The 13,200-nt window shown below is 42.6% G+C and overlaps 1 protein-coding gene across 3 annotated transcripts in view; it reads left to right on the top strand.

Annotated features, from left to right (window-relative positions):
• The window catches only part of ARHGAP6 (Rho GTPase activating protein 6), a 327,693-nt gene that overhangs the window by 151,732 nt on the left and 162,761 nt on the right, over nt 1–13,200 (top strand). The window contains exon 1 of one of the 3 annotated variants that reach the window (XM_054050951.1): nt 9,080–9,245. The exons of the other annotated variants lie outside the window; for them this stretch is intronic. Coding sequence (XP_053906926.1) covers nt 9,201–9,245 — 45 coding nt within the window. The 5' untranslated portion in view covers nt 9,080–9,200. Of the gene's footprint in view, nt 1–9,079; nt 9,246–13,200 lie in introns of those variants that run through there. 3 annotated transcript variants of the gene reach the window in all.

Below are 13,200 nucleotides of genomic sequence, written 5' to 3'. Positions count from 1 at the left end.
ATTGTGCTTTCATGTCCCTGTTGTTTTTTTAAAATCACTTTCTCAACGGTGCTTGCACTCAGGGCTCCAGTTTCCAGGTAACAGGGAGCATCAGACGCCCAAGCACTGGATGATTTAGCCTTTCACTGAATGCAACTTGGAAGCAGTTGTGAGCACTAACATAACCCTTCACTGAAGTTCTCTTTTGGGATGAGGGCTAATTTGTGAGAGTGAGATGCCATCTTTATAGCACAGCAGTCTGGTGCCACTGTCGTCACGACTGCTGCAGGGGAAAACAAAAGTGCAATAAATACACCTCTTGCTCTATGTTTACTGGGCTGTATTTTCAGCAATGTGCACTGCTCAGTACTGAGTTAGTCCGTGAATCCTCTTGGGTAAGATTGTAATCCATTTTGCCTGGATATAAAGACAGGCTTTCTTGTAAATCCCTTCACCAAGCTCCAACCTGACTATATTTTGGGAACACATGACTATTGAAAGAGACCATCCAGCCAGCTGGACAAAATGTATTTAACATAGTCATTCTTTTCTTTGGATAGTACAGCTTCTTGTAGGGCTCTGTACATGGAAGTGTCTGCAACGACAGCTTCTATAGAGGGGCACTCGATGTACTCAGCTGGGTCTGGATATTTATTCAGCAGATCAGACATGGTATCTGCTTTAGACTGATGTGCCAAACTCTTTTGACTCTATTGTCTGTATATAGTAGATCTTCAGTGACTATGGTGAGGACCAAGACGCCTAACACATGCATAGATACTGAGAGGCAGCTGTTTGAATCTGAAGATGTATCCCACCTGAAACATTTGGACATGGCTGTTGTTGAGAGTTTTTATCCCCTACCTACTCTACAGTGTTTTCAGGCTTAGGGTAAGGGTCCTCCAGAGAGTTTAAGATTCTGTATTTCTCTGTCTTCCCTTTGGGTGCTGAAGTCAGAACCCTTATATTTTTTCTCACTTGTCATGACAGGTCAGGGGAACTTTTATGCCTGAATCATTAGGTGATTGAAGTTTCGTATGAGAAAACAATTATACTTTGATGCTTTTGCAGCCTCAAGGTGAAAGCAACGATGGAGTTCTAGCCAGGGAAAAATGATGCTTGAATAAAACTCATTACTGCTTGAATCCCTCAGAACTTCATACAGTGAAATTGTTACCATACACTGAAATTGTAACCATACCTGTTCTTCAGAGCAAAAACACACTGTGAATGTAAATTACTAGAGCACTCTGTAAAAATATTCATTGTTAACTCAGTGGACAGACACATATACATGATTAAAATACCTCATAAGGAACTCAGTGTGTGAGGTTATTGGATGTGATTTCATTTTATAACTACAAAAGAAGAATTTTTTCAAAAGCCATAAATCACAGTAATGAGTAGAAATTTGCTGCACTGGAAAAAGCCAATTTGCTAGCCTTTGAATATTTCATTTGCAACTTCTTGAATGCACTTCTAATCAATCCAGGAAAACTATCCCTGGGTTACAAACAAGCTGCACTGAGACTCTGAGTTTACAACTATGAGAAAATCCTCCTGGGCTGGCCTGGGACTGTCTCAGAGTGTATACCTTTGGTAAAGTCCACACAGTGATCCAAACTAAGATTCAGTGGTTCTGAGAATTCTGGGTTCCCATTTCTAATGTGGTCTGTTGGGCATAACTGCAGTGGGCTCCCAGGCTGCCTGCCAGGGCTTGGCACCACCAGACATGGCACAGCCTTGCAGCTTGGCACTGCCAAGACCTCAGGACTGTGGCAAATCCTAATTCCATAGTAACTTCCAGACTGGCTTTCTGGCTTCCCAGGCTCCCTGTCCTGGAGCTGAGATGTACTGCAAGGGCATTTTGCACGAGTCCGTTTCCTGGGGCTCAGAGAAAAGGGGAATTTTTGTCAGGCTTATTGTTAACCAAGTAGACTACTTTATGATTTGTCTTTCTCTGACTCAAAAAAAAGTGTAAGAATTTACAGTTTTAAAATGTTGGCTTTAGACTCAATCAGATGAGAAAAGTTCCTTCTCAACTGGAACACTAGCTTTTCAACCAACTCCAGTGAACACTAAGAATAATAATACCCTGACTCTTAATTTACAGTTGAAATCCAGAACAGAAGAATACAAGGTCCTTCTGCTTACATGATCCCAAAATTATTGACAACTGCAAAAACATGATGTTTGTAAGCACTCCACATGTATCCTGAAACATATTAAACAATGACTTCATTTGAAGAGGCTTGTTAACATTATGAATATTATTATTGTTGGTCACAAGAGGCTTGGTCTTGTTCCAGTCTTGAAATAATTACTTACACTACCAAACTGGTTTATGACTTACAACATTAAATCAAAATGTACAGTAGTCATGGTACTTCTTGGGAGGTTTTATTGTGTAGTTATTAGTCTGCACACTAAATGGATTTTAACAATCTTATACTATCCACAAAACAATTTTGAATGAATTTTAGATTTGTGAAAGAGCCCTTTCCCCTCCTAAATTCTTGTCAATACACAGATGGTAAGTTTAGATGGTAGCCCATGCCTCTATCCTTTGTTGATAAGTTTTCCTCCTTCTAGCGAAAGAATCGTGTATCTGTAGCAGATTTGTTTCAAGTTAGTGGATTTTTTTAAACATTTTTTTTTATAAAGCTGCAATTTCTGTAAAAGTCATATGTAATGAAAGAAAATTGTGCTTTTCTCTTTCTCCAGTTCTCGGAAGACATTTTAGGGAGAAGGATAATTGCTAGTGAGAGCTTAGCCCAGTAATGCAATTTACAGTGAACATGAGTTGCAAGGAGATAAACAAGGAAGCAAATACATGGAGATATACCCACTTTTAGGAACTAGAAAAATCTTACAGCGAATTGTTGTTTTCCCAGATGTGTGTCATTTACAGAGATGAGACTTTACTGAGATTTTTGGCTTGTATGCGTAAGCCTCTTGAGCTGTTTTGAAACTCTAAACCTGGAAGTTGTTTGCTTCCATTTCTTTTTTGTTCGTTTCTTTCCCCTCCTTTATTCATTTCCACCTTATTCCTGTCTGTCTTTTTAGTTTGTTCCATCAGAAAGGAAAACCAAATGTAAAAAAATAATAAGCCTAAAACATACTCTGTTGTTTTGTCTTCATATGAAGGAGTGAGGGGTCCCATTTGTTGAAATTGTAGCCTTTGAGGAGAGAAAAAGATGGCAGGATAACTGTTAGCTTCTTCTGCAGATTTAAAATCCAAGTGGATTCTAGTGACCCACAGAGTAAATACTAATTTTTGCTGAAAACTTATCTTATGCTACATGATAGATCATTTTTTTTATTTCCAAGTTAGTAATTCGGAGTTTTATAGGTATTCTAGAGAATTTTCACTGATGCTAGAGACCAATGCGCAAACATAAGGAATATGAAGTAATTGAACCTTCACCTAAAATATGAGTCTTTTAGATTAAATTTCTTTGCCAAACTACTGATAGCTGATAGTGCAGCAATGTGCAGCAATAACATACAGAACATCACTAACATATAACTTATAAAGTATATATACAGTGGCCTATAAATTAAACAGTGTTAGTGATTTAGTGGATGAAAAAATTATGAATGTGGTAACTAGCATTAAACAGCTGAGTGAAATTCTGGTGTCACACTAGTGGTGACATACTCTTAACACACTTTAATTAGGGAAAAGCTTTTCTTTTGATATGTCTGCGAGTTGTCCTTTTCTTATAATAGTGCTTACCAGACGAGCTGGTTTTGGTCCCAGGGCACATTGTTTAGAGTTACACCTTCCCCTAAGGCTACTTTGACGTCGCTGCTGCTCCTTCCCAAGAGATGCCGATCAGGCAGCAGGAGCAGGAGCTCCGACAGCTTTGGCTAACCACAGGCATAGGGAAGAGTGGAGGGGAAGGTCTTCCTTTAGATGCTTACTGCTGCCATGCCTGAGAAATATTGATCCTCCTGCCTCTCCGTGTAGTGTAGTTTATAGGTCTGAGTTAGTAGTTAGTGCCGTTTGCCCTTTTGGGCTTCACAAAGGTGGACTGTGCCGAAGGGTTACATGGGTGTGCACAAGGTACCCCTTCACTTTGCACCACATGGTGCAAACACAAGGTGGGTGTTTGTGTCTGGGGAACATAGGCTGCTTTGTACCTTCTCCTGTAGTATGAAAAACACTCAGGCAACAGTGCTCCTTGAGAGCTGTAATGGTGTCATGCTCTTCTAGGGCATTAGATCTTTTATAAAGGGATTTCAGGCATCTAGGAAATGACAGAGATCAAGTTCTTTCTAGATAGGATTTCTTTTGTCTAAGAAGATTTATGACACTGTTGTGAAAAAGCATCTTCATGAGTGAGATGGCACTTCACTCTTCATGGATGTGAAGTACTATTTCCCTTAGTTCTGCTACAAACAGAACTAAGGAAAGCTAGCAAATAAATACTTTAAAAAAAGAAAAAAGAAGTTAGGCCTCAAAAAAAAAAAAAAAAGGATTTTTGCAGTGTATTATGCCTAAATTCTAGTTTCTAGTTTTTGTTTATAGAGCTTTATGAATTTGATTTACCCATTTGATTTACCTACCTTCTCTTTCTCTTCTTTTTGGGAAATAGACTTAAACTGTACCTTGCAATGACCAAATGAACATTTGGCCAGAATAAGAAAAGTGCTAATTCCCTGAGGAAGGAGTGTGCTGCCAGTATCACTCTTGGCCCTAGTTCAGCAGCCACAGAGGCAAGTCTTTTCCAGATTTGGAGTTAGCTCAATGTGGAAGCTGCATTCATGCGCTATTAGAAAGGTCAAACAAAACAAGACCTTCATGTTTGCTTCAAGCTTTTTCACCTGAAGATTTTGACTGGTTTTTTTCACCCAATAAGTACTGTAGCCCTTGCTTTCTGGAATAAAAAGAATCAAGACACTGAGAATATTAAGGACTTTTCTGAAAGTTGAAGTGAGGTTTAAAGGCTGATCTCATAGTTCGGCTCCCAGGTGGGCTTCCCTTCACTTAACTGCAGATGCCTGAAGGGCAGACATCTGAACTAACTGTTATGGACTCCCACTGGAGTGAAGTAGGCACTTCAATTTATGTCACCTGTTTTAGATGTCGACTGAGAACAACATAAATCATCCACCAGATGTGTTTGTTTCTTCCTATGAACTAAGGGAGCCTAGGGTGATAAGCCGAGATGGAGATGGTAGGTGTTTACATTTAAGGTGAGACAAATCCATTACTGCCATAAGGACCAAGTTAGCTTTCCTCCCCTAACAGGATGGATTTGGAAATTTTTTCCTACCTCATCTGATGTGACATCAGACAGCTTGAGTCACTAGTTCCAGGAGTTGTGGCAGACAAGTAGAGAAGCTATTTCTCCCCAATTTCATAATTGTGTGCTGTCTGCAAGTGTATAGCTAGTTTCCTTTGTTTAAGAGCAATTACTGTTGAGAAAGCACTCAGTTCACAGAGCAATACTGGAAAAACAAAACCTGGCTTCATTAATGATCAGCAAAGTAAAATTCAATTGCCCACTTACTTCCCAGATGTTCTGTTGGAAGCAACTAAATTTTAGCTGTAATGTTCATTCTTCTTTACTGTTGTCAACAACAAATATTAAATAGAAGAGAGGAGTGAAGGTTTTACTTGAATCTACATTTGCAGGTGTAAAGCATACATTACAGCCTCTTAAAACAGTGAGAGGAACAACCACAATGGGAATCATAGAAAGCATTAAAAAAAAAAAAAGGCAAGGAAGCAGTACTTTGTATAATAGAAATTATTTAAAATTAATTATTGTAAATTTTCCAGTTTATATTGAGGCTTTTTTCTTTATTAAGTAGACTTGGAGTAAATATGCTCTTTATTACATTTTAAGAGAAGCTCACCTGAAAGGTTTACAAGTGAGCTGCATGTATTCCTTGGGTACCCATTATCAGGTAAATAAAGAAGGAAGGTAATTTGGAAGGACTCATAAAGGAATATGAATAAGGAAGGAATGTGAAAGGGGAAAAGGTAGTCGGAACTGCTGTCAAAGATCCGTATGTTAATCTCAGTTGCTAAGTGGCTTAGAAAAGGGATGGATGATTGCAAGCAACTGCGTAGTACAGCTCAGTTCGTTACTGTTCATTGCAGACCAGGGGTGTGTTCGAAATCCTGTGCAATTTGAAGTCTGATAGACTCATTGGACACCATAAATACAGCATAAGTGAGCCTTCTAGTCACAGCCACAATAATGTGGTCTCAAAATCCAGAAAGCTTTTGTTTAAGGTCTTTGAAAGAACTCTCTGTAATTAGCAACTAATTTTAAATTTTGTTACTAGGTATACAGAAATCTTGAACTGTACTATTAAATTTCTGATAGCTGCAACTTACCAGAGCATTTGAGATTTTATAAATGAAAATACTTTAAAGACATTTTTTCCGTGTTTTTTTTTACTGTGGACAGAAAAAGCCCACATCTAGTAAACTTGCATTTTTCTAGGTTGACAGGTTGACACTGACACCCCACCCCCTGTTAAGTTTTTGTTGCTCCTTCCTTGTAATCGTAAAAAAGTTCTACTACTTTCTCTGCTTGCATACTCTTTATTGTCAATTTTAGCTGCGTCAATGTAAGAACCTGCCACTATTGCAAGGGCATTTCCAGGCACGCTCTTCTTGGTATTCTGCTCCTGACTAGACAACATCCCGCAGTCCTTTGTGCTGTCTCTGTCACTTGTCTCCTCCCTCAGAGAGCTGATTCAGCCTGCTAAATGGGAAGAAAACTCTGTGCTCCGTTTGCTGTGGTTTGTGACAAGCAAGAGGGAAAGAAAGTAGTGGCAGTGTGCGACTGGGAACATGGGATGAAGAGGGTTATGGGTGCAGGATTCTCCTTTCCAGTAGCAATAAATTGCTAGGTCAGATGAGTTCAACCTGCAAAACCTCACCTTTAGTCCTTCATCTCTCTGGCTTCTCCCTCTTGGGCATTCCTCACCTTCCTGGCTTTATGATTTTCTCCCTTTTCTTGAACTACTCCATTTCCTCCAAGTTTCACATTTCTCACTTTGTTAATAGTTTTCTTCTCTACCTTCCAGTTGGAGGTTTCTGGTTTCCTCCATACTATTCTTTTCACTTTGGAGTGTTTATTGAAACATGCTCCTCCCCATGTTTTAATCCTGATGTTTAGCATTTCCTTTTGCATTGACTATTTTCAAAAGAGACCGCAAAAAAGAAGGTGGTAATGCTATAGAGCTCGAGGGTAGAAATACTATATGGCTTTCCCCAATCTTGTTTGCCTGCATTCTGTCACTTTCTGCAGTCAAATACCATACCTGCAGAGCAGAGGAAAAACAGCGTTTGGAGTCAGAGCATAAACAAAATTCTCAGATTAAAACCATCTCCTTGAGATACATAAAAAGCAGAACTGAAGAAGGGAAAATGAGGCAGTCGTATTTTTTTTAAAAAAACCTTTTATTTGGTTTTGCCTGCCTGCTTGGAGATCCTGATGGTTTGAAATGTTTGATGTGGAAAATGTCTTTCTGTTGGGTACTGCTTTATGGGTAAATGCAGATACTGTGTTCTTTGTTCATGCTGAATTAACTAAAAATTATCTCCCTGTCCATGGGAGCTCTTAAAGATGATTTCCTCTGCAATAGGAATTAGGATCCATGGAAGATCCATAACTCTAAGCTTGTTGGGTACAGTACAACGTCATCAGAGCACATGAAAACTTTAGCTCAACTGATTTCTTTCCAGCATGTATTTTGTGTTATTTTACTTTGTTTAAAAAAAAAATCTTTTGTTTTTCTGCAGAAGAACTATGTTGCCTTTGTTTATAGATAATGCAATGCGCTTGTGACACATTTGCTTAGATTGTAGGTCAGAAACAGTAAAACTCATTAATTTCATATACGCCGTGCAGTGCTAGAATAAGGCCCTTTCCTCAGAGAGCAACTAAGAGTAACTGGGGGAGTTACTGTGCTAACAAAGACTTGTGCAAAGCATTGAAAAATTATTAAAGAGATGGAAGAGGACTCAGGAAATCATCTCGCCTGTCCTTAGCCTCACTCTGCTGAGGTCATGCCTAAGAGAGTAAGGTTTATGTATTTTTAAACAGTTCAGTTGATGGAAAAGCCACGGTCATCCCAGGCAAGTCACACAGAAGTGTCTACTAATTATAATACAGCAAAATGCATTTTTTTCCTTCAGAATGTTTCATCTTCTAGAGTTTGTGTAAATGCACATTCGCAAAACAACAAATAGGCCATGAAAGAACATTTCATTTTTCAAAGCCTGCATGTTCAAGAATTGTGAGTCAGTCCTTCTAAATCACGTTTTATAAAAATATGTATGAGAAAGTTAGTTTTATTTGTTCAACCTGGAGAAGGTTCGGAGGAGACCTTATAGCGACCTGCCAGTACCTGAAGGGGCTACAGGAAAGCTGGAGAGGGACTGTTCACAAAGGCTTGTGGGGACAGGATGAGGGGGAATGGGTATAAACTGGAGAGGGGCAGATTTAGACTAGACACAAGAGGAATTTCTTCACCATTAGGGTGGTGAGGCACTGGCACAGACTGCCCAGGGAAGCTGTGGCTGCCCCGTCCCTGGAGGTGTTCAAGGCCAGGTTGGATGGGGCCTTGGGCAGCCTGGTCTGGTGGGAGGTGTCCCTGCCCATGGCAGCGGGGTTGGAACTGGATGTTCTTTAAGGTCCCTTCCAACCCAAACCATTCTATGATTCTATTTGTTCCTCTTTCGTTTAGGTCCTCGCTTGCAGGACCGGGGCCAGGCTCCAGGTGCTGCTTGGGGTGGGCACGGGCGAGTGGGGTGCTTCGCCCCGCGAATGAGGGACGGAACCTCTGGAGCAGCTCCGCTCAGCGCCTGCCCGGGGCGCTCCGCGATGGGCTCCGAGCGGGCGTCGGGGATCGCGCGGGACGGTGGAGCGGGGGCGCTGACCCCCTCTCCTCCCCCCCTTCCCGCGCAGAATGGGCCGGTCCGCAGGTGCGGCCGGGCTGAGCCGCGCGGGGGGAGGCGGGCGCGCCGACCGTCCCCGCCGCCGGCGGGGGGGGAGTCCCCGGGGCTGGGTGGGAGGACGGGAACCGCCGGCGGGGTGGGGACATCTCGGGGGCGGGGTGAAGGCAAGAAGTTAACGAGGAGGAGAGGCGGCGGGGGACGGGGCTTGGGAGGCTGCCGGGCGGGAGCCCCGCGCTGCCGCAGGGCTAGAGCCGAGCAGCCACCGCGCAGCGCGGAGGGAGCGCCCGCTCCGATGGGGGACTCGGTGTTCGGCGAGAAGCCGGCGCTGCGCTACGCGGTGAGTGCCGGGGCTGGGGGGTGCGTCCGCCTGTCTGTCCGTCCGTCCGTGCGCGCGCGGGGACGAGCAGCGGGCTCGGGAGGCGGCTGGCGGGGCAGCCTCTCCCCGGGGATGCTCCCCTCCGCTTTCCCACGTGGGAGTTCCGCGCTTTGCTGGAGTTGGCGTGGGAATGGATTATTTTTGTCACGGAGAAGACCGGGGTGATGCCCCAGCCGCGGGGAAGCGGGGCTGCAGCCGGGGGAGGGTGGGGGCTTCCCTCCGCTTCGAGGTTGTTGGCGTGGGAACGCATCTTTCCCTAAAGAAAAGCTGGGTGATGCCTCAGGCGCGGGGGAGCGGAGCTGCAGCCTCTCCCCGAGGGGCGGCTGGGGGAGCAGAAGCACTTTAGGGGAGCCCCGAGGGGCGGTCGGGCACGAGGGATCGCTTTGGGGCGGTCCCGAGGGGCGGTCTGGCACAGGGCATCGCTTTTGGGGCAGTCCCGAGCATCCCTCCCTGCACCCCGCTGCTCCCGCAAGCCTCCCCCAGCAGCCCAGGTGCTCTCGGTGACCGGTTCCAGCACCGCTCCCGCTGCGTTTGAGATGATAACACCATATTTTATTATTTCCTTCACGAGAGGTTGCGCTGTTGAAAAACCACTTCCTTCCCACCAGCCTTATTAGGAGCATTTTCTCGGTTGCTCGAGCCGGGGGGGGGGAAAGAAAAGTCGCATAAACCCAACCAGCTGCCTCCTCTCCTGAAGTCATAAATAAATGCTGGCACGAGTAATCGCGTGCGAGGTCTGATGCTGCTCTCCTTTACTCTCGTGTAAATAAAGGAATGCTTTCATTGCCGTGGATGAAGTTAGGTGGGAATTGTCAGTCAGAGCAGGCTTGGTTTTTAAAAGGTCCTGGTGCCTAGAGCTGCTGGCGCTGCAGGGGAGGATTGATAAGTGGATTCATTCCATCACCTACGGAATGCACCGTGGTACCTTTTCCTCGCTCGGTTCACTTTAATTCCTTCAGTATCAACAAGTTTCTTTCAATGCCTTGTAAAAGATCTTATATCGACAGTTTAGATTAGAAGTTGTTTGGGTTTTGCGGGGGTAATGTCTGTCTTTGTAAATAATTCCATCCCCACTCAACTGCAGGTATTGCTTGGAATATTCAGCTACTATAGTAACACCAGGGCTTTTAAAGGCAATGGCGAGTTATCTAAAACAGTCATATAGAAGCAAATAACTTTTGTATTGTTTCTGAGTAGTGATTTCTCCCATAAAAATAGGTATCCTGCATCAAATGAATTGGAACCTGTCCTTTTACTAGAATAATCGCCCCATTCATATTTAGACACATGGGAGACCAGTGACAGTCATGTCACATGCTAGCTCCATGAAATTTTTATTACTTCCTGTCATTGTTCCTGTCAGTCTACCATTAACTACAAACGTATTCTTGTTTCTGCTGCTTGGGTATCGGTCTGTTTTGTAGCCCGCAGCCGGCAGCAAGTAGTGTGGCGTTAAGCTCAGGTCAGGAGGCATGCAGAGGAAAAAGCACGATGGCCTGTGGTTCCAGTGGTGTTGCAACAATGGTAATGGTAATGGTCATCTGAGATGACCAATACCACTGTTGCAACACCACTGTTCTTTGACTGTCGTATATTACAGCAAAAGGGAAATTGTGCACCTAATATCTTTAATACTTGAAACTGTAAGAAATATTTTATTGTAAAGATGTGTTTCAGTAATAAAGAAACAACATGTAGATGCATCTCGGAGTAAGTGACTTTTGCAGGTGATGTTTCTGGTTTGTTTAGAGAATAGAAATCCGGAGGCTTTGCATTATCCATGCATACACTTAATGTGAAGTCTATGAATAGCCTAATTGAAAACAAATGCTCATTGACCTGAAGATCAGCTAAGACTTTAGAGCTTTGTTGGATTGAGGCATTAGTAATTGCTCCCTAAATGTAACTTAGTACCATTCTTGCTAACTTGGAATAATTGTGTGGTGTAAATGCAAATCAAGTTCTTGGATTGTTTTGATAATTGTGAAATAAAAATTATACAGTGTTATAGTATTTAATAGCAGTTACTTTATTGGCAGAAGAAATTACAGTGATTTCTGTGGTGGGCTTTTCTTCTGCTTTTCAGGACTAGTAATTAAAGCTTCGTGATTTTCCTAGAAGTGTGTAATGAAGAATCTGCATTAGCACGTTGATTCAGAGCAGCAGGGTGGCTTTGAAGGGAATCTCCCAGTCTTCCTCACTCGTGTGCCTGGGAGTGGCTGAGGGAACTGGGATTGTTTACTGTGGAGAAGAGGAGGCTGAGGGGGGAACCTTATCACTCTCTACAATTGCCTGAGAGGAGATGGTAGTGAAGTGGATGCTGGTCTCTTCTCCCAAGTAACAAGTAATAGGATGAGAGGAAATGGCTTCAAGTTGTGCCAGGGGAAGTTTAGATTGGATATTAGAAAAACTTTCTTTATCAAAAGAGTGGTCAAACATTGGAATAGGCTGTCCAGGGAAATGGTGGGGTCACCATCCCTGGAGGTGTTAAAAAAAAGCATGTAGATGTGGCACTTTGTGACATGGTTTAGTAGGCATGGTGGGACTGATGGTTGGACTCGATGATCTTAGAAGGTCTTTTCCAGCCTCAGTGGATTCTGTGTCTCAGGGCAGTCCTGGAGCTTGGGAACTGGCATTTGTTCAGGTGATGATTAGCTGGGGTGATGTGCTCCTGGTGCTGCCCAGTGCCTGGAGAGTGTTTTGGCCTCAGCAATAAGCTAGATCAACAGGGCTGTTATGGTGATCCTGATGCTTTATAGTATATTTGCAAGCATAGCTTATGCAAATTAAGACCTTAAGTTAAGACTGGAAGGTCCATGGGGATGATCACATGACCTGTTGCACGTTTCATCCATTGTATATTAAATGTGAGTGGGTTGACTGATAATTATGTCACAGTTACACTTTGAACTCTGCACTGGCATTGACTCACCAAAAAGCTTCAGTAGGCAAAGAGATAATTTAACCAACTGAAACATTTATTTCAGTGGGAAGTAGGTTAAAAGTAATCAGCTAGCTGAAAGTGAATAAAAATGTCTTACTAAAGAAGAGTAGGTAGGAAAAAAAAGAAAGATGGTTGCATTCGCATTGAGTCACAGAAACAATTGTTTTTTTCCTCCTAATATACTTTCACCAGCCCAGAGACCTCTTCTCCCTTTCTGATGTTTATATCTGTATGGTCTTTTTTATGAAAACCTGTAGAAAGTTAAATAATATCTCATCCTCACTGTACATTGATTGGTCAAGTTATACCCTTTAATTTTTACACTTCAGTTAGTTTTACCTGCTTAGTAATCATCCTCTGAATTTATTCTGATTTACAAGCTATTTTTGGTATTGTGGTGCTTATAACTAACACTAAGATCACCAAATCCCTAGAAGTGTCCAAGGCCAGGTTGGATAGGGTCTTGAGCAGCCTGACCTACTGGGAGATGTCCCTGCCTATGGCAGAGGACTTGGAATTGGATAATCTTTAATGTCCCTTCCAACCCAAACCATTCTGTGAAATGTTCCAGGAGCTTTTTCCAAATCATTTTATTAAAAAAGATGCTTGTCTTCCTAACCTGGGTTTTCTTCCCTTTGGTTCCTAAAGATTCCTGAGATAATTTTTTTTTTTTAGGATATTAAATGCTGTTTCTTGTATTTTGGCTAAAACGTCAGAAAGCAATCGTATTCTTACTTTACTTTAGAGATCCATTAGTAACTTAAAATGTAATTTCTTATGTATGTGAAGAAAAGACTCAAAATAAGCTTATGTATTGCACAGCCAACTTACTCCTCAGTTGTCCAAAGCAGGAAGCTTGAAGCATGATCTGATTTGAATATAGCCATTTTAAGCTTAGTGTAGCTTCTTTAATTGTGTTTTGTCTTAAAACATTTACCAGAAGGGATATTTGCCCTGTTGAGGAAACAGGCT

This window comes from Cuculus canorus, chromosome 1 (genome assembly GCF_017976375.1).
Source record: "Cuculus canorus isolate bCucCan1 chromosome 1, bCucCan1.pri, whole genome shotgun sequence".
In the NCBI taxonomy this organism is placed as follows: domain Eukaryota; kingdom Metazoa; phylum Chordata; class Aves; order Cuculiformes; family Cuculidae; genus Cuculus; species Cuculus canorus.
Note: the sequence above shows the minus strand (reverse complement) of the source record. Positions and strands in the feature narration are given on the sequence as shown.